This window comes from Macrotis lagotis, chromosome 6 (genome assembly GCF_037893015.1).
Source record: "Macrotis lagotis isolate mMagLag1 chromosome 6, bilby.v1.9.chrom.fasta, whole genome shotgun sequence".
In the NCBI taxonomy this organism is placed as follows: domain Eukaryota; kingdom Metazoa; phylum Chordata; class Mammalia; order Peramelemorphia; family Peramelidae; genus Macrotis; species Macrotis lagotis.
In genome coordinates this window covers 184,150,716-184,178,704 of record NC_133663.1, presented here as the reverse complement: position 1 = coordinate 184,178,704, position 27,989 = coordinate 184,150,716, and the positions used below count along the sequence as shown (strand labels likewise).

The 27,989-nt window shown below is 34.3% G+C and overlaps 1 protein-coding gene and 1 pseudogene across 1 annotated transcript in view; both read left to right on the top strand.

The window, feature by feature from the left end:
- Window positions 1-25,565, top strand: part of TUBGCP3 (tubulin gamma complex component 3) — a 142,301-nt gene extending 116,736 nt beyond the window's left edge. Inside the window, exons 18-22 of the mRNA XM_074192056.1 lie at window positions 1,532-1,620; window positions 1,776-1,907; window positions 9,468-9,608; window positions 21,325-21,441; window positions 24,474-25,565. Coding sequence (XP_074048157.1) covers window positions 1,532-1,620; window positions 1,776-1,907; window positions 9,468-9,608; window positions 21,325-21,441; window positions 24,474-24,632 — 638 coding nt within the window. The 3' untranslated portion in view covers window positions 24,633-25,565. The remainder of the gene's footprint in view (window positions 1-1,531; window positions 1,621-1,775; window positions 1,908-9,467; window positions 9,609-21,324; window positions 21,442-24,473) is intronic.
- A 1,313-nt stretch (window positions 25,566-26,878) lies between these two features.
- LOC141491940 (small ribosomal subunit protein uS12-like) lies at window positions 26,879-27,608 on the top strand (annotated as a pseudogene).
- Window positions 27,609-27,989: the final 381 nt, after the last annotated feature.

Below are 27,989 nucleotides of genomic sequence, written 5' to 3'. Positions count from 1 at the left end.
ATCAGCCTCTTTCTGTTATTTAAGGATCTTCAACAGTAATATATTTTTCTATGAAACCAAATCAACTGGAAACCAAGTGATATTCTCTTCCTTCTTGTACCTCTCCTTTGTTTTTCCAAATATGCAGATTATCAGTATCAACTTGTATTTTTACAAAGAACATGTATATAGTCTTATTACTACATTTGTTATATTGACTATTTATAGAGTTCTAAACATATTTTTTTTGGGGGGGGGGGCGTTGCAAGGCAGTGGGATTATGTGACTTGCCCAAGGTCTCACAGGTAGGTAATTATTGTGTGAGGTTGAATTTGAACTCAGTTTCTCCTGACTCCAGGGCCAGTGCTCTATCCACTGGGCCACCTAGCTGCCCCTGAATGTGTTCTTTATACCTGTATCTCAATGTTTATCCATCAAAGATGGATCAGAGAGGTCTTGCAATGACCATGTCTGTTTTGTTGACTATACATCAAACTCAGACAATCAGCAAATCAGAATCTCTGTAAGAACACTTACTTTCTTCAGAAAGTTAGTTTAAAAATAGTATATTATTACCAAATGAATACTTTAATATATGATCATACTACTGTTTAATATATGTTCATGTTTTATTTGTAGATGTATGTGGCTCTTAAGTCAAATTGAAACTCAAATATTAAAATTTATTGTACCTGATAACCAAAATTCACATCTGCTGGACCAGTTCCTTTAAATTTATTTTTTAATGTAGTAATGGGAAAACAAATAGGACAGTGATTTCTTAAAATTTGCCCTTATCAAAAATATAAGTATATATTATTTGATTACTTGAATATCTAGCCAAAAAGGGGATTGGACAGATCAAATTTGACACATTTTCTTGTAATTATTACTTCAGTGGATTTATCTTTGATTTGATCCATCACATACTTTAATATAACATAATATGCTGTTATGGTCTTTGTACCAGAAATTAACAGTGGTGAGCAGAGAACTGCTGCTCACTGGTGACCTTCAAGCCTTTTGATGGTTTTATAATCATATAAAGAATAAAAGCAGACTCTGAACTCATCCTTAACCTGTTTCAAAGGTTCATATTTCTCTCAGGTGGCAAGGTCATTTTTCAGTTCCTTGAAGAAATGTCATTTTTATCTACAAATAGCCAAGGGAATAGTAAATGTTTCATGCACAGTAGTTATACTAATTGTAAAGAACCTATGAAGTAGGACCAGTGTTTGTTCAAGGAATTGGAGGATATTTGTATAAGATTTTAATAACTAAATATTATGTACAATTTTATTTTGTTTTACTTTTAGACTTGTAATATTTCTGTTCCTAAGGGATCATGATATTTCCTGATTAGAATGGTCGCCTATTATTTCGCTTGTGTCACATGTAAATTGATAATAGAGAGGACTTTTCATTTTTAGACCAGGGTAGCATTATAGTTTATGATTCCTTGACACATAAGGGAGAGGGACATTTATTGTGCTGGTTTTAAGTGCATCTGAGTTTGGTGTTTAACATATAAATTATTTGACTTCTTTTACAGAGTTCTCTGGGGTGCTGCATCAGTGTCACATTCTGGCATCAGAAATGGTCCATTTCATTCATCAAATGCAGTATTATATTACATTTGAGGTACAATTTAACCATCCAATTTCTTTTTTGGTTTAAGAAAGTAAGGTGTTGTGCTAGTCATGTATGACATAAGTATCTTAAGTGTATTTTGTCTTTAAAGGGCTAAATCAGTTCTGATTCCTCCCTTCTCCTCCCCCTTCCTCCCAACCCCCCAGGTACTTGAATGTTCATGGGATGAACTTTGGAACAAAGTCCAACAAGCTCAAGATTTGGATCACATCATTGCAGCTCATGAGGTGTTTTTGGACACTATTATTTCTAGATGTCTGCTGGACAGTGACTCCAGAGTAAGGCTTTTTAACTAATATTTCAGATTTATTTAAAAAGATGTGGATGATACTTTCTTTCCTTGATTTTGTACCACATGGAAAATTGGAGGAATCACTTTTCTACAGCTACATTAATAATAATTAAAACATTTTTGCTAAAGTTTGATGTTCAAGTTACACTGTTACTGAACAGCAGTGGAACAATAGTACTGAAACAAGAAGAATGTGCTCTAAAATGTCTAAAATAGATATTAAAATGGTAAAGAATAATAATACCTATTCATCTCCTAAGTATAATAATAATATCCTATTATATTTTTCAAAATAGAAAAAAGGATGTTTTAAGTTTAGTTTCTTTGATGGACCAATTAATCATCAAAAATGGTTTTGAGTTAGGAAGGACAATACTAGAACAAAACAACTTATAATAACAGTATTAGAACAAAATAAAATATTATCTATCTATCAGAATTTAGAAGATTGCTATTATTATACCCAGGACTTTTATTTCCGTGTTATAGAAGATATTTATTTTCGTAGGTATTTGTCTTGATCACTTCCATATCTACTTTTTCTATCTTCTCTCATTGTCAGCATTTTTAATATGGAGGTTAGAAATATAGAATTTAGTTAAGATATCAACTCCCAAGATCTATGATTATGTTAGAGTGGTTATTTCCTCTACTAAAACAGATTGAAAACCCCTCTGGGCCTTATTGACAGTCTTTATGCATTGTTATGGCTAAATAATTCATCATCCTGAAGCCATCCTAATAATAAGCCTCTCTAAACTTAGATTGTTCTATCACTGAGCCTATTCTTGAAATATTTTCATTTCTGTTATGGAACTTGCCAGACTCCCAGTGCCATCTCTTCACCATGAGGAGGAAGTATAGTAGGAAGAAGATAATCTGTAAGATAACTGAATGCACACATGCAAAAAAAAAATGTAACATTAAACTTTTTGTCAGATCTCTTAAATTTAAAAAAAATTTTTACGTTACTTTAATTTACAAATGTCTCCTTCTTCCCAGAGAACCATCCCTTGTAACAGACTAAAAAAACAAAAAAAAAACCATTTCAGCAAAAATATCTACCATATCAACCAAATTTAACAATAAATGTTTTATTCTACCAATAAAAGCACCCTACTTTTGCAAAGAGGGTACTATATTTTCTTATCTCATCTTGGGGACTGGATTTATTCATTCCAATTCTTTCTCTCTCTCTTCCCTCTTCCTTTCCCCTCCATTTTTTCCTCTCCTCGCTTCTTCCCACCCTCTCATCTCTCTTCCCCTTCCCTCTCCCCTTTTTTCTCCTCCTTTCTCCCCCCCCCACCCTCCCCTTATCCTTTCCTCTCATTTTTGTCCTCTATTTTTCTGTCTCTTATTTTCCCCTTCTTTTTCTTTCCATCTACATTATTTTAATTGTGGTGTCTATTGTTATAATAAAGTACTTTTTCTCTCTATTGCTCAACTTGCCTAGATTCTCTCAAATACCATACAATTATCTAATGTGATTTAAAGAATATTTTGGCCATATGTTTTTACTTGTTATTTGAAAATTAAGACAATTTTGTAGTAAAATTTTATAATTTAAGGATGTCTTCCTTCAGAGCAATATAGGGACCTTCCTTTAAGAAATCTCTATTGTGCACAGTTGATTTGATTTAGAAGTATAGTGGAAATTCAATGGGGCAGTTAAATTCATGACTAAAAAAGATAAATCTTAAGTTGATTCTGAGATATGATAGAATATGAATTTAGAGAAATTTCAGGATTTTTGAGACATTTTGACTGTTCAAAAAGATGTCATGAGAATATTTGCTGAGATACAAGTATACTCTACTATAGTAATTTCATCCAAAAAATGTATAATGAAATTATTTAGCATAGGTTATTTTTGTTATATTTGTTCCAGACTAAAGTCAGTAATTTCAGAATATTTTCAAAATGGATGAGATATTCCCTTTCAAAGTGATCACAAACTTGAATTCTTAAATTTTATCAGGAAGTGAAGTCAAGCTTACTAGTCTCCATTTTGAAGAATCTAATTTCTTCCCTTTTTGAAAATAGGATTATTTGCTTTTCCATAGTTATTCAATATCTCTTTTTTCAATATTTTTCAAAGATCATAACTAGTGACTCAATAATACCATTAACATCAGCACATTTCAGTAACTTGGAACATGATTTTTCTAAGTCTAGTAGCTTAAACTCATTGAGGGTTACTAAATAACTCTTGTAGTATATACTCCTATCTTGGACATTCCCTTTCCAGTGTGAAGATCATTCTTTTTTTTTTTTAAAGGTTTTTGCAAGGCAAATGGGGTAAAGTGACTTGCCCAAGACCACACAGCTAGGTAATTATTAAGTGTCTGAGGCTGGATTTGAACTCAGGTACTCTTGACTCCAGGGCCTGTGCTCTGTCCACTGTGCCACCTATCTGCCCCCGAAGATCATTCTTTTGAATAGAGTGCCTACCATAGTGATTATGGCATCACAAACCTTTTAATGATTATTGCTCTACTGATAGAAAAAATTAAAATAGTTCAATATCTTATTGATGTCCTTTAGATTCTTCCCATAAACACCCCCCTACCCCCCCCCCCCCAGCAGTGATTTAGTCCTACTTCGATCTTTCTCTTACCTCTAAACAGTTTGATAAAGAGCCCCTTTGGTTGCTTTTCATACTCATCAGAAGTCTCAGCTCAACCTGTGCTTCAGCCCTCCCGATATAATTATAATGCCACTTTTTTGAATTTATGCTTGGTGAAGTGACTTTGTTGCCACACTTCAGCAGCTCCTCCTTTTTTCCCTTATTATAGAATATGTCTTCATTTTTTCCAGAATTTCATTTTTAAGAGCATCTCATCCATTTTGAGCCACATTCCCTAGAGCAGATTGGGGAAACTTTTTTCTGCCAAAGGTCATTTGTATATTTATACCATCATTGTCAAGTCAAACAAAATTAACAACTTTAAAATTAGCCTGCTATAGTTGGCCAAACATTTAATTAATTCATTTGCTAAAAGGATCCTAGATATATTGAATTTTGAGTCCTGCCTGTTGTTGCCTTGGCAGTGCGAGATCAATTGATTTTGTGAGCCTTACATGCATGGCCTTTGGGCCAGATATGCCCCCCTCCTGCCCTAGAGAATCTTAGCCTATGGGATCCTAAGTATTCTGTCTTAGATTCTTCTCTCCCAAAAGGTCTAGAAAATGAGATAGACTTATCTTGGGTATTATTCCCCAATATCTGTCACAAATTCTAAGGTGGAGTGGTCATGTCTTGCCTTAGTTATAGTCATTCTATTTTTACCAGTTCTTCCTTTATTATTCAAAATCATGATTTCTCTGTCTCCTGAAAGATAAAAATGTAATTGTTTTAAGTTAAGAATTTGTCAATTTCCTTGACTGTAGTTGAGAAAAAAAAATGTCTGGATGGTTGAAGCCCCCTCACTTGAATAACGTAATTCCATACCAAAAATTTCATTTGCTTAGGAAATCATCACCCTATTCCTTTTGTTTTGATTCTTTGGAATATACCATCACTACCACCCCTTCTTTTTTCTTTTTATTGCTTCTTAGCCAAATGCTCCCCAGTATGCCCTCCCCACATTCATTAATAGATTTCCTCCAGGGTTCAAAAATACTAACCAACAACTGAAAAAAGCTGGAATATCAGAATACCTTCTCACAGCTCTTCTTTAGTGCCAGGTTTATCCATTAGAATTTTACAGCATTTTGTTTTGTTCTATTTTTGTATTTTCTATTTACATTGTTGTTTTCATATGTATATTATCTTTGTGATTCTGTTTACTTCATTTGAGTTCATGCTTTTCTTACTACAGAGAACTAATAATTCATTGTTGCTTATAACTCAGGAATATTACCTTTCTGTATTATAATTTAAAAATTTCTAAAGTTAATAAATGCCAAATAAAATCATTTCTGTGTACATAGTAGAATAGAAAAAAAGATTGTATGTGAAGCTGTGGCTCTCTATTTTCTTCTGCTTGCTTTTCCTTTAAAACTTGTAATAAGGGGCAGCTTAGGTGGTGCAATGGATAGAGCACTGGCCCTGGAGTCAGGAGTACCTGATTTCAAATCTGGCTTCAGACACTTAATAATTACCTAGCTGTGTGACCTTGGGCAAGCCATTTAACCCCATTTGCCTTGCAAAAAAAAAATAAAAACTTGTAATAAATTTGTAACATGTCTTTTTAATGATTTCTTTTCTTCCTTATGCTATCCTCTGTACATTTTAAAAAAAAAGTTGCTTCAGTGGCTAACTTTTTCTTTTTTTCTTTTTTCTTCTAACCTATGCCTGTCCTCTTTCTCCCATTCCCCTCCCTGGGGTTAGGACAATTAGTAATGTTGGTAACCTCAACAAAAAAGAAAAAGAGTGCTTTTGTAATAAATATATGCAAGCAAAAGCAAATACCCTAAGAATACTTAGGATCCCACAGGCTAAGATTCTCTAGGGCAGGAGTGGGGAATATCTGGCCCACAGGCCATGTAAGGCTCACAAAATCATTTGATGTCATGCTGCCAAGGCAACCACAGTCAGGATTCAAAATTCAATAAATCTAGAAGTCTTCTAGCAGTGAATTTAGTTATTCCTTAATTGTTGGGCACCCCTTTAGTTTTGTTTATTTCACATTACAAAATGAGCTACTATAAATATTTCTCAATAAATTTGTTCTTTTCCTTTTTTGGACTTTAAAACCTAGTAATGAATAAAAGGGTAAACACAGTTTAGGGACTTTTGGAACATTGTTCCAAATTGCTTTAAAAAACAGTTATGTATACCATTTCACAGTTCCAGTAATTGCGTTAGTGTCGCTGTTTTTCACAGCCTCTTCACAGTAACTGTCATTTCTTTTTATTTTTATCATCTCTGCCAATGAAATGACTGTGGGTGAAATCTCAGAGTTGTTTTTATTTACATTTCTTTAATCATTAGTAATTTTGGATTTTTTTCATATTTTTTCCATGTATTTTTTTAGCTTGGACTTTTTTCTTTAAAAACTGTTCATATCATTTGGTCATTTATTTACTGGGAAATGGGTCTTTGTCTTATGATTTGAATCAATTCCTTAGATATCTTGATAAGAGAACTTATCCAAGAAACTTGATGCAAAGATCTTTTTTACCATTACTTGTTTTTCTTTGTTTTAGCTGCATTGATTTTATTAGTGTAAAAAACCTAAACTTTTGAATGAATTCTTTACTTATTCATCATTGTGAAAGATGCTTTTCTTTGCTCTTCAAATTTTCTTTTTTTTTGAAATTGTATTTTATTTATTTTTTTAATGTACATATTTTACTTTCCAATTATATAAAATAGTAGTTTCTACTAATCATTTTTGTAATTCAAATACTCCCCCATCCCCCCCAACAGAAGGCAATCTGATAATTTTTACATTGTTTCCATGGTATTGATCAAAATTGAATGTGTTGAAAGAAAAAGCATATCTTTGAGGAGAAATAAAATATTAAAGATAGCAAAATTATGCAATATATAAGATGACTTTTTTAAAAACTGAAGTTAATAATCTTTAGTCTTTGTTTAAACTTCACAGATATATTGTGCATCACAGATATCCTAAAATTGTCCCTTATTATTGCACTGATGAAATGAGCAAGTCCATTAAGGTTGATCATCACCCACACGTTGCTGTTAGGGTGTATGATGTTCTACTCATGTCTCTCAGCATCAGTTCATGCAAGTCTTTCCAGGCTTCTCTGAAATCCCATCCCTCTTGGTTACTTTTAGAATTTGTTCAGCCATTCCCCAATTGATGGACATCCCCTTGATTTCCAGTTCTTTGCTACCACAAACAGCTGCTATGAATATTTATGTACAAGTGATGCTTTTACCCTTTTCCATGATCTCTTCAGGGTACAGACCCAGTAGAGATATTGCTGGATCAAAGGGTGTCCTTTGGGTGTAATTATAAATTACTCTCCAGAAAGGTTGGATCACAACACCAACAATGTTTAGTGTCCCAGATTTCCCACTTCCCTTCCAACACTGAGCATTGTCCTTTATGGTCATATTGGCCAATCTGAGAGGTGTGTGGTGCTTTAATTTGCATTTCTCTAATAAGTAATGATTTAGAGCAATTTTTCATGACTTTAGATAGCTTTGATTTAGTCGTCTGCAAATTGCCTTTGCATATCCTTTGACCATTTGCCATTTGGGGAATGGCTTGTTTTTTTATAAATTTGACTCAATTCACTATATATTTTAGAAATAAGTCCTTTGTCAGAAACACTAGTTGTAAAAATTGTTTCCCAGTTTACTACATTTCTTTTGATTTTGATTACAATGATTTTGTTTGTGCAAAAGCTTTTTAAATGAATGTAATCAAAATCATCCAGTTTATTTTTGATGATGTTCTCTCTCTCTTCCCTGGCCATAAATTTCTCCCCTTTCAATAGATCTTACAGGTAAATGATTCTAGTTTGCTTATAATATTGCCTTTTATATATAAATCCTGCACCCATTTTTGATCTTATCTTGGTATAGGGTGACTTCAAATTTTCTTAGGGTTTATTATCTTTCATATCTGTTGTGTATCCATTTAGAGCTTATCTTGATTTATGATAATATGGATGTGATTTCTGCTAGACTGCTTTCCAGTTTCTCTAGAATTTTTTAGTCAAAAAGAAGTCCTTACCCCAATATCTGAACTCTTTGGTTTAATCAAACTCTAAGCTACCAGGGTTACTTTTCCTAAATGTTGTATAGCTAATATATTAGTTCCACTGATTGCCTCTCTGTTTTTTAATCAGTACCAAATCATTTTGATGATTACTGTGTTGTAATACAGTTTGAGATCTAGATACTACTAGGTCTCCTTTCTTACTTTTTTCATTATTTTCCTTGAACTTCTTATTCTTTTCTTCCTAGGGTGAATCTCATTTTTTTCTAATTTGATAAAATAATATTTTAGTTTGGTATAACAAGTTTCTGTTTTCTGTCTTTATATTGGAATTAATTTTAGATTGACAAGAATTTTCTTTTAAATTTATCTGGTCTTGAAGGTTTAACTTTGGAAGTTCATTTATTGTTTCATTTCTGTTGTTAATAATGCTTTATTTAAACCTAGTTCTTCTATTTACCTGGATATTTTTTTGTTTTTTTGTAGATATTTATTTCATCTAAGTAATCCTTTTTGGGGGACATATAATTTGGCAAAATAATTTCTGTTATTTTCCTTTATTTCTTGTTTGATTGTTTTAAATTCTTTTTCATGTTCAATACAATCTGGTAGATGTTTCTTTAAAACAATGACTAGCTATTTATCTATTTTGTTAGTTTAAAAAACATTTAATTTTTTTACTTTCAGTTTTATTAATGTTTGTGTTTAGAATGTTCCTTTAATATTTTTAACATTTTGTCAGTTTTTTGTTCTTGCCATTTTGAGGGATTTAAAAAATTGCATATAAATTAATTTGTTTTTTTTCTTTCTCTTTTGTTGAGGTTGAAAATTTTAAAAGGATTACTAGGGTATTTATTGATCTTGCTAGTGGTAAAAATGAAACCTTGAGTTTATTAATTTTCCAGGTCCTTTTAAATCAACTTAGAGCTGTATTTGATCAAATTATTGAACTTCAAAATGCTCAAGATGCAATATACAGAGCTGCTTTGGAAGAGCTACAGCGGAGATTGCAATTTGAGGAAAAGAAAAAACAAAATGAAATTGAGGTATGGTATAAATCACACTTCATTTCTTTAGGACTTCAGCGACTTCATTGGTGTGGATACTCTATACTGATGCAAATTGCAGATTCTTAGTCTCTGAGACTAATAACACTTTGTGGTTTTTAAAAAGAACAGTGGCTGAAAAATTTTTTTGAATTGACTTTGAAAATAGAATTTCATTCTAAAAACCTTTGTCACAGTCACAAACATGAATAAATTTGATGATACTCCTGCTAAAATTTTTGTTCATGGGATGTCTAATGTAGTACTAGACATATAAAATCTCTAGTTTTAGTTTAGTAAATAGTGTGATTTTTTAAAAAATTCATTATCATATTAAAATAAAGGCAAACAAATTCAGAACAACTACAGTTCATCCTATCTGCAATCATTTTTCAGGACTGAGTATAAAATAAACTTTGTTAACATTGTTAATATATAGAATGGCAAATGGACTTAATTTTTTCAATATAGCAGATACAGGAGAAGTCATGGGGTATGTATAGTATGGAAACTTTATACTATTTATACTACTTATACTTTTTTATGAATAATATCTTCCCTTTGGCTTTTTTTTTTAAGGTTTTTGCAAGGCAAACAGGGTTAAGTGGCTTGCCCAAGGCTACACAGCTAGGTAATTATTAAGTGTCTGAGACCGGATTTGAACCCAGGTACTCCTGACTCCAAGGTCGGTGCTTTATCCACTATGCCACCTAGCCGCCCTCCCTTTGGCTTTTGACAAATCTAGGTTCCAAAAACTATAAAAATCACTATCATATTTTATTCCGATTGGTGTGTTGATAATATGATGATCCAAAGTGTTTGGGGTTAATGGTTCTCTGCAAAACTCATTCAAATGAAATATATTTACATAAATATAACTAGACTTCTTTGTGTACTTTGCATAACCATATTTTGGACACAGAAAGAGATTTAGAACCTGGTGTTGCATCTGAGAAATTATTTACCAGGCTAGGATTGCTATCAAAATGATTAGGCAGTTATTTATGTGCAGGGTAATATAGTGCTGCTAGTGGCAAGTCTAGTGATCTTGAAGTCAGAAGATTTAGTTTGGACTTCCAATTCCAACACTTAATTAACTAAATGTCTCACCTTGAGCAAATTGTATAATTTCTTTGTATAATTTGTATAATTTCAGATTCCTCATGTGTAAAATGGTGAAAATAATATTTCAAAGTAGCCATACCTATTTCATAGAATTATAAAGAATGTACTTGCAAACTTTTAACATTATGTATATATTATTAATTAGTAATTGAGATAAGTTGGTTTTTTAAAGAATGTGTGTGTGTGTGTGTGTGTGTGTGTGTGTGTACACATATAAAAAATTATAAACAACATAGGTGGAATGTGACAAAACAAAATCAGTCATGGTGGACTCATTATTCCCTAATTCTTCATAATTCATCATTGTTGACTCTTCTTATTGATACTAGCCAAAAGTCTCTCAAAATGCACTCTTCACTGTATATTCACTCTTTAGTATATGACTTCCTTCCCTTTTTTCTTACTTTACCATCTCAGCATTCTATCACTTTAACTTTTTAAAAATTAGGAACAATCTTAGTTTTATCACCTGTCAACTTCATGAGGGTTTTTTATTCTAACCGTGATCCTTACCACTTGGCTCATTGGGATTTGTCAATTCTTTTCCTGGGTTAAGAAATCATCCAGTTTAGATTCTGGGAAGGAACAGTCATTTTCCAATGTTTCTTGCCGTGTAACCTAAAAACATATGATCAAGTTATACTAGTACACATTTACAATTAACAGTAGACAGGAGAGACATAATAGCCAAATAACAAATGTTAACTTACGGTGTTTATTTATAGAGTCCTGGCCTGATACATCAACTACTGAAAACTTGGCCTTATTTTTTCTCCCTTTCTCTTTGTCCCTAACTGACTACTTTTTCTAGATTTTATCTTGATGAGTGAGATATTTCAATTTACTTTTTGTCCATTCAAACTATTTCCTTCTTGGAATACAGACCTTCAGTATCACTTTCCTTATCTGAAAATCTCTGTACTCTCTCTGATCTTTTCCTTTACCTCAGTCCAGTCTTCTTTTTTTCCCCTCTCTCTTTCTGTTTGGTATACCTGAAATAAAATTTCCCTAGTCAGATTAGCAGTTATACCCCTTCCTTTACCCAAAATTTGCATTGGTTCTGTAGGCTAGGATATTAAAAATCAGCTGCCCTATTTAAACTTGACTTTTCCTAGCATAAGAATGCCTCTCAGATTAAAAGAATCTTAGTTTTAATTCTGATCTCTTTATAGCGTACCCTAACTCTCTTCAAGCTGAACTGAATGGATGAACTTCTTCCAGAGCCAGTGAACTCTGGATAGCATACACAACTCTAACCACCTGAGTGCTTGCATAATATTCAGTACTGCCCAGGACTCCTATACCCATTCCTTTTCAAGGAAGTGACCTACTCCATTAGAAAATAAATAATATCAACAATAAAATTCAAACCCCTAGTATTAGGTAGACCATAAAAGAATATCTTCCTCACTAGAAGGATAAAGATATGTTACAGCTTACCTAAAGGTCATCAATTCAACAATTACACTAGATTTTAATTCCCTTGCCCCAAATCCCTGACTCTATTTCAGTCCTTAAGTTGTTCCCTTCTCCCATTTTGCTTCCCTAGTATTTCACTTTTTCTCCTTCTAGAAATTTAGGAATGCCTTTCCTATCCTTTCTATTGGCAGGATTTCCTTATTACCCTCTAGTTGATATGGATTCAATCATCTCTATTTTTATGATCAAGTCCTAATTTTGCTACTGATATATGTATTTTCTAGCAAATCATTTGACCTCTCTGTGCCTTAGTATTTTTAAAATCATTTGACTTTTTTCTTGTAATTTTTTAAAGAGTATAGCTAGGGTGGTTAGGTGGCGTAGTGGATAAAGCACTGGCCTTGGAGTCAAGAGTACCTGGGTTCAAATCCGGTCTCAGACACTTAATAATTACCTAGCCGTGTGGCCTTGGGCAAGCCACTTAACCCCATTTGCCTTGCAAAAACCTAAAAAACAAAACAAAAAGAGTATAGCTAATGTAGAAATTTGTTTTGTTTCATATGTGTAATGCCTTTTGTATTTCTTGCTTTCTCAGTGGGTGGTAAGAAGGAAAAAATCTGGAATTGTATATAAAATAAAAAGAATGAATGTATTTACAAAATAAATGAAAAAGCTCTCAGTAAGTACTTATGATGTGTCAGGTACTGAAAAAAGGTACAAGATCTGTCAGCAGCAAATGTTTATATTTGTCTTCAATCAGTTTCTCTGCCATCATTTTTAACCAAATTTGTTCATATTGATAAATTTAAAGAGGTATCCTGCAGTTGTTTTAAGTTCTAGTTCCTTAGTTGTTTTTGAGCATTTGATTTGAAGCATTTCTTTACATGTTGATAGTGTGCATTACTTCTTTTGAAAATTGTTTATGTGATCCCTTGAAAGCCTGGTAACTTATTTTATTTCAAAGAAGATAGAAAATTATTCTGCCAGGAGTATAGTTGGGCTTTTTGTACTTGGATTATTTTGTAATGCAGCTTATGATTATAAGACTGGAGCCTGACCTTAGAAATCATGTAGTTCAGTGCTTTTTAGCTTAAATCTTTCTGGTCCAAATTTAATAAATAATTGTTGAATTAACTTGAATTGAATCCCTTTATTTTACTGATAAAAAAATACTGAGACTCAGAATGATAAGGTGAGTTAACCAAAACTACCCTGTGGCAGTAAATACAGGGGTGGAATTCAAACCCAAATCTTCAGAATCAAAAGCCTCTATTCTTTCAGGTATACTGTAGTCCTAATAGACTAGAACCAGAGAGGACTTAATTCAACTTATATAGGAAAAGAATGTTGTCAAATTATTATCAATCTCATTGAATTTGCTGGTTTGAGGAGCTTATTAACATAGTTAAAGTTAATTGCAGTTCACACAGATTGCTACCATAATAGTTTATAACTATTCAACATGTCTTGTTAAATCAGTTCCTTGTTAAGCATTATAGCAGTACAATGCTATAATAATGTAAGGGTAATTGCTTTTACAAATACATTTATTGTTTTTGAATATTGACATGCATTGAACTCAATTTGGTGGCTACTCCCAGCATTTTCTGTTTGCTTCCCTGAGGTAATGGAGAGTGCAGATGTTTCTGATGATATTATAAATTTATCAGAATTTCAAATTCTATACACCTGCTTTACCTGGGCATTGTAGTCTTCTGGTAAGGTATCCCTCCAATTACAAGAACAATATAAACTAATTTATGTTAAGTGTTGTGTTATGAGTATTATACTTTGGAGATATTTGAATCAGGAAAAAAAAGCCTTGAAGAACTTGGGAAGAAGACTCTTCATCTAGTATAGGAATGGTGACATTTTTATAGAATACCTTTTCGATTCAAAAGCTGCCATTGGAAATTAGAATTAAGGTAGTGATAGAGGAAATATTCTGATAGAAAATTTAATTAAAAAAAAATTTTCCCTGAGTTAGGGAAGCCAAGATCCAGAAACAGAAGCAGGCAGGCGGAGCTGGTAAGCTGGAGCCCCCAGGGCATGAGCCCATTGAACCTAGGGAGGGGAATGAAGAGAGAGACTGCAGAGCTCTGTCCCTGGAACAGGACTCTGGGGCTCTGACCACATTCAGATCCTGATGGCAGTCTAGGCCTCTCCATAGAACAGCAGCCCCCCCCCCCCCCCAGCCCTGTGGCAGAAGGGGGTGCATATGGTCATTCACAGACCAGGAGAGAGGACAGAGCCTCACACACTGAGACTCTTGTGGGAGTGTCCCGAAAGCTCAGGAAGCACCCCCAAAACAGGCTCAAGCTGGGAAAATGAGCAAGCAGAGAAAAAAAGAGGAACACCATTGAGAAATATTTTGCATATGAACCCAAGAAGGATCAAAATACTCAGTCTGAAGATGAGGAAGCACGAGTTCCTGCATCTAAAGACTCCAAGAAAAACAGAAATTGGGCTCAGGCTATGACAGAGCTCAAAAAAGACTGAAAATTAAATGAGGGAGTTAGAATAAACTGGGAAAAGAAATGAGAGAGATGCAGGAAAAAAAATGAAAATGAAGTCAGTAGCTTAGTCAAGGAGATCAAAAAAAAATGCTGAGAAGATAGCATGCTAAAAACCAGCTTAGGTCAAATGGATAAAACAGTTCAAAAAGTTATTGAGGAGAAGAATGCTTTAAAAAGCAAAATTGGCCAGATGGAAAAAGAGATGAGAAAACTCTCTGAGGAGAACAAATTCTTCAGACAAAGAATAGAATTCAGGGAGATTGATGAATTTACCTGAAATCAGGAATCAATACTTTAAAACCAAAAAAATGAAAAATTAGAAGAAAATGTGAAATATCTCATTGAAAAAACAACTGATATGGAAAACAGACTTAGGAAAGATAATTTAAAAATTATTAGAATACCTGAAAGTCATGATCAGGAAAAGAGCCTTGACATCATTTTCAAAGAATTACTACAGGAAAATTGCCCTGATATTCTAGAAGCAGAAGGCAAAATAGAAATGGAGAGAATCCACCGATCCCCCTGAGAAAGAGATCCCAAAAAACCAACCCCTAGGAATATTATAGCCAAATTCCAGAACTCCCATGTCAAAGAGAAAATATTACAAGCAGCCAAAAGCACACAGTTCAGATATCATGGAGCTTCAGTCAGGATCACACAGGACTTGGCAGCAACTACATTGGAAGCTCGTAGGGCTTGAAATATAATAACCGAAAGGCAAAAGAGCTTAGAATGCAACTGAGAATCAACTACTCAGCAAGGCTGAATGTCCTCTTCCAGGGAAAAAGATGGACTTTCAATGAACCGGGGGAATTTCAAATGTTCCTGTTGGAATGGCCAGAGCTGAACAGAAGGTTTGATCTCCAGATACAGGACTCAAGTGAAGCATAGAGATTGGAGGAAAGGGGGAAAATATGAGGGACTTAATGATGATGAACTGCATGTATTCCTGCATAGAAAAATGACACTAATAATACTCATATGAACTTTCTCAGTTAATAGAGCAGGTAGAGGGAGCTTTTATAGTTGAAGCACAGGAGAATGCTGAATTTGAAGATAAAATATGGTGTAAAAATGGAGTCAATAGGAAAAAAGGGAAATGTAATGGGAGAAAGAAAAAGGAGAGGGGGAATAGGCCAAGATATTTCATATAATAAGATTTTTTTTACTACAGCGAGCTATTGCATTGATATGGAAGGGGGGGAAGGCAAGGGGGAATGAGGGAATCTTCGCTCTCATCAGAGGTGGCTAGGAGAGGAAACAGCATATATACTCAATGGGGTATAGGCATCTGGAGTAAGAAGGAGAGGGGGGTGACGGGGAAGGGGTGGGGATGTGAATGAAGGAGGAGAGGATGGACCTTGGGGGGAGAGTGGTCAGATATAACACATTTTCTTTTTTACTTCTTGCAAGGGGCTGGGATTGGATGGCCTATCCGGGACCCTAGGGCTAGGTGGATGCTGGGCCTAAGGGGTGGTATGGGGGCTCGGGGCCTCTTGGCCCCAGAGCCAGGGGTCTGTCTGCTGTGCCACTCAGCGACCCTACAGCAGAATCACAGCCAAAGGAGAGAGAAAATATAGTACATGGTAGTGGAGAAATACCAAAGGAGGGAGTTGTGATCAGCAATGGCAACGGTGGAAAAATATGGAAGTAACTTTTGCCATGGACTTATCATAAAGAATGTGATCCACCTGTGACAGAGTTTTGGTGTTGGAACAAAGACTCAAGCCCATTTTTTATTATTATTATTTGGGGGGGGGTGCTGGGCAGATGGGACTGGGTGGCCTCCCTGGGGCCGCATAGCAGGGTGATTGTTGGGTGTCTGAGGCCGGATTTGAAACTGGGTGCTCCTGGCTCAAGGACCAATGCTCTGTCCACCACCCAGCCACCCCTACTATTTTATTTTATTTTGGGTCTTTTTTTTTCCTTTGGGGGGGGTTTGCAGGGCAGTGGGGTTCGGGTGGCTTGCATGTCACATGGATGGGTGATTGTTGGGTGTACAGGGCCAGATGTGGGCTCGGGTGCTCATGGCTCCAGGGTTGGTGCTCCATCCATTGCGCCACCTGGCCATACCTACAATTATTACTATTATTTTTTAATTGTAATTTTTTTCTCTCACCTTTATCGCTCAAGCAAGTCTATATTTATGGGGGGAGGGGTATTTTGTTTACTCTTAAACAAGAATATTTTATTAATGCAAAAAAATTATTTGTACAAAATGAGAATAAATATTAAATAAAAAAAGCTAACAGGATTATAAAAGAAAATTCCTAGTTGACTCTTAAAATATTCCATACCCACAGTAAAGAAAGGAGAAACACGAATTCTTATTTATCTTCTTTGAGGCCAAGCTTAGTCACAACTGTTTTTATCATTTGGTCTCACATTTTTTAAAAGAATAAATTAGTTGGAAGTATCAGTTAACACACTTAAAAGAACACAGGTAGGAGTCAGCATGGTGGAATGAAAAGAAAGGTGATTCTGGAGGAATCTTCTGGAGCTTTTCGCAAAACAACTTTAAATTAAGCTTCTAAACAGAACCTAAATCAACAGAACCCACAAAAAAACCCCAGAATGAAACAAGTTATTGATTCAAGATATGGCGGAGGAAATTTAGTAATGGTCTGTCTGTCTTGGGTAAAAGGGTAGATGGGAGAGCTGGAAATCTTAGCCACAGTGCAGCTCATGTCTGAGCTCAGCAAGAACATTGGTGCAGCAGGCCTGCATTCATCTTGGAAGACAAAGTTTAAGTTCCAAGAATACTGGTACAACAAGTGGAACTGAGTCTACCCTTAGGCAGGGAACAAACAACTAGCTTTTAAGATTTCATGGGCAAATGGAAAACCAGGAACCATACCCCTGGCCCCAACACAAAGAACTTGGAACTGTGCCCTTTTGCCCAACTATCAAAATAGGCAAAACAACGAAAGTGCTAACTACAATAAGCTATTATTTTAATAGGGATCATCTCAGAAGAAGAAAAATATGACAAAATGCCTACATGTGAAATCTCAGAGGAATTTTTGAATTGGTCTCAAATCCCAAAAACCCTCTTGGAAGAACTCAAAAAGAATTTTAAAAACTAAAGAAGAGAAGAAGAAAATGGAGAAAAGAAATGAGTCATTATAAAGTATTAAAAATTGATCAAAGAAAACAATATTAAAATTAAAATTGATCAATGGAAAAAGAAATCAACTACTCTAAAATAAAATTAATCATTTGGAAAAGAAAACATGAAGCTTAATTGAAGAAAACAAAACCCTAAAAATTAGAATTGGAATAATGGAAATTAATGACTCTCTCTGAGACTCCAAAATTCCATCAACCAAACCAAAGACTGAAAAAATAGAAGAAAATGTAAAGTATCTCTTAGGAAAAACAAGCAGCCTGGAAAATAAATCCAGAAGAGATAATTTATGAATTATTGGTCTATCTAAAAACAACAATCAGAAAAAGAGCCTGGACAATATTTTGCAGGAAATTATCATGGAAAACTGCCCCAACATCCTGGAACAAGAAGACAAAATAATCTTTAAAAGAATTTTTCGATCACCCCCAGAAAGAAATTGCAAAATCAAAAATTCCAAGGAATATTGTAGCCAAATCTCAGAATTCTCACCTAAAAGAGAAAGTACTGTAAACTGCCAAAAAAGAAACAATTTAAATAACTGGGAGCCACAGTCACAATTATCCAGGGCTCATCAGCTTATTAGAAAGCCTAGGATATGATATTTCTTGGATTACTACCAAGAATCAACTACCCTGCAAAATTCAGCATATTCTTTCAGGGGAAAAGGTGGATTTTAAGCAATGTTGAGGACTTTCAAACATAACTGCTAAAAAGACCAGAACTGAATAGAAAATTTGATCTTCAACAACAAAACTCAAGAGATGCATTAAAAAGTAAATGAAAAGGAAGAAAAAAAGTCAAAAAGACTTAAGAAAAATGTCAATAAGACTACATGGGAAAACAATAGCTTTAATTCTGGAAAATTCTATTTCTCTTTGGCCAGTTGAAAGGAACATCATTAGACAGAATGTGGTTATGAATTAATCATGTTGTGATGATTTGCTTTAGCTCACCAGGGGGTGCCTTTCTATTGGGACAGTTGAAGGGAGTATACTTGAACAAAAGGTGTGGATGCAAATTGATCTTGATAGGGATAATACTTATGGCTCTTGAGAATTGTATTTCTGTCAGGATATTTGAAAGGAGTATACTTTGACAGAGGGTGGTGGTACAAGATAGGTATTTAAACAATTAAGATATAAATAAAGGATTATACTGGGAGAAGAAGGGGAGACATTAGAAGATATTGGCACCACATGAAGAAGCACAAGTAAATCTTTCAGCAGATTTGGCTCAAATAGGGAATGATAATCATTCCCAATTGGGTTTAGACATTTATTCTACCCTACAGGGAAATAGGAGGGGAAAGGGGAAAAGACAGTTCCAGGCAGGCAACAATCAGAAGCAAAACAATGGTGAGGGAGGGATAAGGGAAAAGGAGAATGAAAAGTACCATTGGGGAAAGATAGCATGAAGGGAAATAAAATTTTTGATTTTATTTCTTTTCTCTCTCATGATCTTTTTTCTCCTTAGTTCTAATTCTTCTTTCACAATATGCCTAATATGGAAATATGTTAAGCATGATTGTACATGTACAACCTATATTGTGTTGTTTATTGCCAGGGGGAAGGAAGGGGAAGATGGTAAAAAAATGTGAAACTCAGCAGCTTCCAAGAGGATAAATGTTGAAAACTATCTTACCATGTAATTGTGGAAGAAAAAGAAAAATGTGGAAAGATTTAAGATGAACTGATGCAAAAGTGAAGTGAACAGAACCAGGAGAACATTGTTCAGAGGATTGTGAGATGAGCGATTATGAATAACTTAGCTTTTCTCAGCAATACAATAATTTAAGAAAACTTTGAAGGATTTATGATGAAAGATACTTTTTAAAATAGTTTTTGAAAGGCAGTGGGATTAAGTGACCTGCCCAAGGTCACACACACAACTAGGTATTTATTAAGTGTCTGAGGCCATATTTGAACTTAGGTACTTCTGTCTCCAGGGCCAGTGCTCCATACACTGTGCCAACTAGTTTCCCCCTGGGTAAACCATCTTAAAAAAGATAGACTAAACTGGGTTGAGGGTTACTGACAGACCTCAAACCCATCAGTGCCTTAGAGGAATTTCTAGCCCAAATATGTGAAGACTTTCCCTAGTGGAATGGGTAGATGAGGAAAATTTGTTCCAGTGTCCCATGAAGGCAGTTGAAGCAGGCCCTTTAGAGTACTTAGAACTTGATCAGACATCAAAGACATTATGACCATTCACTGTAGCCCTGGCAGTGTTCTCCTGTTATCCTAAATTTTGTCCTGCCAATGACCTTTGATGACTTGGAAATAGTGAGATTTTGTAATTCTGCCTCACTTAAATGCAATTCTTGTACAAGTTAAGAAATAGCTTGTGATGTCCTTGGTCCTTGTCAACAGTGAAGGATGAATAATAATAGCTGGGACAGGTAGACCAATCTAGTTAAAACAAACTTCATAGAGAGATGGAGTTAACATGTGCCAAGTGACTCAAAACCAAATGGTTCAACAAAAGAAATGGTTTGATTAATGGAAATGACACTGAAGAAAACACTTAACCTGTTTTGCCACTGCATCCTAAGGACTACTAGACCTTTCCATTCTACTTAAAGCTGAAACCTAATGTTTATGTGGTTCCCCACATTAGAAGGTGAGCTCTTGAGTAAAAGTACTTAATAAATCCTTTTTCATTCACTCATTCATTGAATTTCCTTCAACCTCCTTTCCTTTATAACATGAAAGTATTGGGTTAGATGCCCTTTGATGTCCCATCCAGCTTTAAGAAGTTAGTAATTGGGTATACAATGATAACATAGAGTAATTTTATTTATTTTTTAAGATAGTATAACAGAATATGTCTAAATGAGTGCTTCAAAGTAATGTTACCTTGGAAGTGGGGGATGAAAACTAATACATATAGATTTGTTTCAATGATACAATCACTGCTCAAAACACTGGAGAACTCCTCTTCTGGGACTGCCTTTAAAGTCTCTGGCATATATTTTACATTTTTTTCATGAGAGATAAATTATTACCCTTAAGAGGTAGATGTGGTTTTGGAAAAAAGTCATTCATAGAGGTAGACTTGGTTAATAAGGTAGATGATGAAGTTGAATAAGATTTTTGGTCAAAAAAGTCAGTATGAGGGGCATCTAGTTGGCACAGTGGATAGACTACCAGCTTTGTAGTCAACAGGACCTGAGTTCAAATCGCAGACACTTAATAATTACTTAGCTTTGTGATCTTGGGCAAGTCACTTAACCCCATTACCTTGCAAAAACAAAACAAAGCAAAAAATCAGTGTGGCTGATTCATAAAGGGGGATTTTCATATGGCTAATAAAAACTATAATGGCAATTTCAAAGAAAGATTTCTATAAGTATTTGGAACTGTTATTGGGATATATCATTTCTTTGAAGGGCAAATACTTGTTTTGTGGAACGTTTGAAATAATATGAAACTTATTGTGTAATTTCAAAATTGCTGAGCATAGGATTTTTTATGTTTGACATTATTATAATTTTCAGTGAAATTTAGAATGTTGTATTTTACAGGGTCAGTGGGGAATCACAGCAGCAGATGAAGAAGAGGAAGAAAAGAGAATTAAAGAATTTGAAGAATCCATACCAAAAATGTGTTCCCAGTTGCGAATATTGACACATTTTTACCAGGTACATAACACAGTAGTAGTGAAGAATTATTTTCACTTATTGTCCTGTAGTAAATATTTGACAGTTACAGTTCATCTTTAAAAAAAAGCTATTTGGGGGCAGCTAGGTAGCACAGTGGATAGAGCATCAGCCCTGGAGTCAGGAGGACCTGAGTTGAAATCTGGCCTCAGACACTCAATAATTACCTAGCTGTGTGATCTTGGGCAAATCTCTTAACCCCATTGCCTTGCAAAAACTAAAAAATAAATAAATATGCTATTTAAAAAGAATATAGTTTATTTATTAATCTACCTTTTGAAAACATTGCTGAATGCCTTGACCCTCTAAGGAGTCTCCACCTCTGTTCAGCTAGATACTGTACCTTTTCTTGAATATGTCAAGTTTTTTCTGCCTTTACATTTTTTGTTCATGTGATTCTCAATGATTGGAATGTTCTCCTTTCATCTCCTTCACTGACTCAGTTCAAGTACATCTTGAAGCTTTCCTTCCCAAATCACTTGTGGAGAATGTCCTGGCATTGCCCCTCCTCCTTTATTGAACTTATTAGATTTCACTTTCATTCAACAAGCATTTATTAAGCATCTGTTGTATGAAGGAACTGTATTGGGTGCTGGGAATACAGAGGTGGACAAACACAGTTCCTAACTTCAGGGAGCTAAGTGCCTCTGGGTGGGGGGAGTAACATGCACTGATGAGTGAGGGGCTGAGTGAAGGGAAGAAGCACTTATTAAGCCTCTACTGTAAGTACTTTACAAATATTATCTGATTTGGTCCTCCCAATAATCCTGGAGGTAGCAAACAAGGGAATGTGGGAAAGAATACTGGAGGTGAGTTTTTGCGGGGGCGGGGTGCCTATACAAAAGTGCAGGAGTAGACAGGTGCAGGAGACAGCAAGTAGCTCTGTTTGGCCAGAACTAGAATGTGTTAAGAGCTGGAAGCAAAGTAAATCTGGAGCCCCATTGTGAGGGCTTTCAAATACCAAACAGAAGTTTATTTTTATCCTGAAGTTTCGTGAGTACTGTAGTGGCATGACACATGGCACGACAGCTTTAGGAATATCAATTTAGCAGTTAATATGGAATCTGGATTGGAGAGAAGAGATAAGTTAAGAGAGAATAATTAAGAGGCTATCACAGTTGTCTAGCTGAGACGTTGTAAGGCTATAAAACCTTGGTTAGTTTTAGATTGAATAGATTTGAGATAATGATAGATTTGAGACTGGTAGAGCTAGGATGGACAAAACTTGATAAGTTATAGGCTTTGGGTTGTGAAGAATAAAGAGTTGAGGATTAGAAGGAAGGTGGTAGGTACCCTTGATAAATTTTTTTCCTGTTAGCCCATAAATTTCATGAGGCCAGAGACCATGCCTTGGTCTTATTTGTATCTCAATAACTCTTTTTTATTTAATCGTTGTAGTTAGGTGATCAATAAATAAATGCATATATGTGTGTGCATAGTGATTCATTTTTGCTTCAGATTAGTTTTACCTACACACATTGATTAGTTTTGTAAACATCCTAAAATATGTTTAGTTTCAAGACTTACTTTTTATATCAAAAGTGAAAAGGATATGAATGTCAAGTTTTAAAGAGAGCTATGGTTGATGAAGACTGTAGTCCATTCTTTTTTTTTCAGATGACACTTATTCTAAGGGAATTAGAATTAGAGCAGTTCAAGAATTAGGGGAACAAGGCATGCTGTAGCCCAGAGGTGGGGAACTTCTAGCACAGGGGCCAAGGCTACTGCAGACAGGACTTGAAATTCAATAAATCTTGGAACTTTTTAGGAGTGAATTAATTAAATGTTCGACCAAATAGAGCTTGCAAATGATGTTATAACCATCCAAATGATCCTTGGTAGAAAAAAGGTTCCTCACTCCTGCTCTAGGCAGATAGGTGTCTATAAGTTTATTCATCTTGATGGTATGTATCTAGGGATTTCTTAAAGTACTTCTTTGTTCCATAAAAAATTTAATAGTAATGATGGAAATCTAAAATTTTACAAACTGTACATCTTATTAACTTGAGTCTCTTTAATGTTAATATTTAATGTTTGTTTTCCCTCTTTTTCAAGGATTTAGGTTTAGTTTTAGTTAACAGTTCCTTTCATTTAGTATATACTGAATAAATATTTGTTCGGTGGATATGTGCAATTGGTTAAAGGATATGTGTAATTGATTGAAAGTCATTGTTCATGTAATTTGAAGTTAATTGTTTGATATACATTTTTATTACTTCTATTTGTTTGAGATACTTCTTCACTAATTATAAAGCTATAAACAGAGTAAGTAGAATTTAAAATTTTCCTCTAGTATCTCATGGTGACCTAAATTGTCAGACACAATTCTGGCACAGAATTACTTGGACAGATTTTACCATGTTGGAAACATTTTGAATATAGGCCCAGAGACAGTTCACACATATTTTGTCTATGAACAAGTCTAGCTAATTTTGGAGGGGTTTGCCACTAATTTGGTGAAAAAATGGTAAATTTTTTGACCATGTCAGTTCTGGAAAAGTAAATTGGATTTCTATGTTGCATTGGTGAAAGAAATACTTTCTGTCAAAAATGTCACATCCTTGAAATACTGAAGTAAGTACAGTAGCTTCTAAAGTATTCATTAAAAAAATATTTACTAAGTTCCAGTTATATGCAATAGATTATTTCTGATAACCTCCTATGAGATCCTTTTTTAAAAAAATTATATTCAGAATTTTTGAATTACTAAATTATGTTTCACCTCATTCACTTGTTCATTGTTGTTTTCCTACATTTCCCTAGCTTACTGTTAACTGTTGCTGAATTTAAGGTTATGCAGAAGGGATAAAAGAGTTGGCTGAAACTCATTTTTCTCAGTGTTGACTTTCAAGATGCAATTGTTATGATCTATTTTGATTTTATTTGATCTGGAATATAAACTAAAAAAATTGCAACTTTAGACATAAGTTTTGAGGTTTGTTAAGGGGTTTTTAGTTTTTACTTTTGTTTTTTAAATACTGAATCTAATTTATTCTTTCTTATTTTTCCTCCAGGGTATTGTACAGCAGTTTTTGGTGTTACTGACAACAAGTTCTGATGAGAGTCTTCGGTTTCTTAGCTTTAGATTGGATTTCAATGAACATTATAAAGCAAGAGAACCAAGACTTCGAATGTCTTTGGGCACTAGAGGGCGACGAAGTTCCCATATGTGAACAAATTCCAACACCATCTATTGAATCTTATAAGGATGTTAAATATTTTGTTGGACATAAAAATCCACACTTAAGAATGAAAATCAAATGGACTGCAGCTTTGCCCATAAGTACTTCAGACTTGTGAATATGTGGAATCTTGGTAGAAATATAAAAAGCAAATCTTGTTTATAGATTGGAACTGAATATATTTGTTATATTACTAAGTTAAATAGATTGGTTTGCACAATTCCAATTTATTTTTTTGAAACTTCATATTTAAAGAATGTCACATTTCTTTGGAGCTTTCTAAGCACCGTACTTTTATTTATATTCATCATTTCAAAAATCATAATTTCTTTTAAAGAAAACATGTGGTGGGATATTGAGTTAAAGTGGGATGTGATTTTTTTGACCATTCTCTTTAGAGACAGTACTTGTAAATAATCAGGCAGATCCATATTGTCCTTACCAAGAAAATACATGAAGTGTTTTATTATACTGATTTTAATGTTGTAATGTACTTGCCTGTGTGAGAACCTTTGTATCTTGATACATTAACTTTACATACATTTGTTTCGTTTCCTGCTTCAAAGTTTACATTTTTATATTTGATTTACTATTTCAGGTAACTTCAAAAACTCATATGCAAAAATATAGAAAAATACTAATAGAATTGACATCAAACAAAAAATACTTAAACAATTAAAGTTTTAGTTCTCAAATTATCAGATGAAGTTATGTAAACATAGTTAAGATGTGATTGAAGCATTTTGTGTTCAAAATTCTGATGTGTATTAGAAAGAAATTGATTCATATAATGAAGATCCTTTTGGCTTGCCTATTTTTTCATTGTAAATATTTATATATTACTCTTAGAGGTTTCTTTTTTTGTAAAAATGTCATTATATCAAGTCATTTAAATCTCCATTTATTATGTTCCATACATAAAAGTTTAGAAAAATTAAAATACAATTATCTTTCACCTGCGTCTCTATTTCTTGACTTGTTCAAAAAAATTTATACTTTATGAGGAGGAGAGCAGAAGGGGTTAGATTTAAAATATTATTCAATGTCTTATTATTATTTCTTCTCCAAAGTCAGGAAATGAGATCATATGAAAGTTTATATGTAGAAAGAAGAATGAAATTCAGCAGTTTCTCACTTAGATCCATTTCATTGTTCCCATCTTGTCTATTCCAAATTCCTTGCAGTTAGGAATTTGAATTAGAGAATGAAGCTTCACAATTTCTGCCAAAACATAACTAAATTCTTAATAGAATTAATATGAAGGCATGATAATTCTAATTTGATAATAGTTATAAAAATAACAGAGAATGAATTCTTTAAACCACCAAAATATGGATAAAATATAAACATAGTATCATCCATTGCTCTTCATCCTTCCAAATTTTGACTCTTGTAGCCTTTGCCCTGTTCCACACCCTTGAACTCCTTTGTCCCATTGTCCTACAATTCCTGTTCATTCTTTTTGAACAGATGATTCCACCATCTACCCTGCAGTTGGAAACCATACAATTATCCATTATAAATTTGTTATTCAATTCAACTGGGTCTTCACAACTTCCTTTTAATCTTTTTATTCTTCCCTTATTAGATACTGTCATTCTCTCCACAGTAGCTTTATACTTTGGTAAAAAAAAATGGAGGCCATCTATTAAAAGCTCCCTTGTCACTCTTCAGATCACCTCAACAGTCATTTCTCATTTTTTCCCTTTTTTGTTTTATGTTAAAGTAATCTCCTTATCAACATCAAATCCAACTCCAACTTGTGTCTTTGATCTTATGACATTTTTGCCTTTAATCATCCTTTCTTCCCTAATTTTTTTACCTTAAAAAAATCTTAGATCTTTTTTAACATTGCCTGTATTCCCCCCCTTTCCTTCTTCCCAGCAGAGACCCCCAGCAACAAAAATATTTTAAAAGAAGAAAATTGAGTAAAAGTAGTCAAAAAATGCATTGAACAAAAAAAATTATATATCCAATGTTACATGTCTGTGGATCACCAACCCAGCAAGAGTTGAGAAAGGTGTCTTCTCCTAGTTCTTTTTTGTTGTCAAATTTGGTTCTTAAAATTTCACATTTAAGTTAGCATTTATTAGGGTTGTTTTTCCATTTATAGTGTTATATCTTTGTATTTTGTGTTAATGGCTCTACTTCACTCTCCATCAGATCATCTAAGTTCATGCTTCTCTTTACATTTCACATTTACTATTTTTTTTAGATTTTGCAAAGCAAATGGGATTAAGTGGCTTGCCCAAGGTCACATGGCTAGGCAATTATTAAGTGTCTGAGGCCGAATTTGAACTCAGGTCCTCCTGACTACAGGGCCGGTGCTCTATCCACTGCACCACTTAGCTGCCCCATTTACTATTTCTTAAAGCACCTCATATTCCTTAATGTATGAAGTCATTTTAAAAACTCTTGAGCCCTTCTCTCTGTTCTCTTGGCCTGGACAGCAGCAGCATGGGTAAGTGCCATGGTCTTCATACTGCTAGGAAGCTCCGCAGCCACAGGAGAGACCAAAAATGGCATGACAAACAATATAAGAAAGCACATTTGGGCACTGCCTTGAAGGCCAACCCATTTGGAGGAGCATCTCATGCCAAAGGGATTGCCTTGGAAAAACTTGGTATAGAAGCCAAGCAGCCCAATTCTGCCATCAGGAAGTGTGTGAGAATCCAGTTGATTAAGAATGGCAAAAAAATCACTGCCTTTGTTCCCAATGATGGCTGCTTGAATTTTATTGAGGAAAATGATGAAGTTTTAGTTGCTGGATTTGGTCAAACAAAGGTCATGCCGTTGGTGATATTCCTGGAGTCCACTTCAAGGTTGTAAAAGTTGCAAATGTTTCTCTTCTGACCTTGTATAAAGACAAGAAAGAAAGGCCAAGATCATAAAAATTGTATGATGTCTTTGTCATAGTAAAAACCCTTCATGTAAAAAAAAAACTCTTGAGCATCTACTTCTGTACCACAACAAAAAGTGCTCATAAAAGTATTTTGGCATACATGAACCTTTCTTGGTCAATGTTGTTCTCCAAAGGTTTTCAATTTCTTCTTTTAAACTGATTGCTTAATGTTGCCTTTTTCTTTGAACCTACCATTTCCTTCTTCCAGTGTCTAATCCCTTTCATCACAATATTCTTAAAGAGAAATCTGGCAAATTGGCTTCAACCACATCACTTAATTAAATCTGTTCCAATGTCACAGTGATCTCTTTTTGATCCAGTGGCCTTTTCTCAATATCTATTTTGCTTAATCTCTTTAACACTTAACACTTCAGAACCTTCCCTCTTTGATACTCTCTGTCTGATCCATCTCCTCCTTTGTAGAATTATCATCCATATCCCACCCT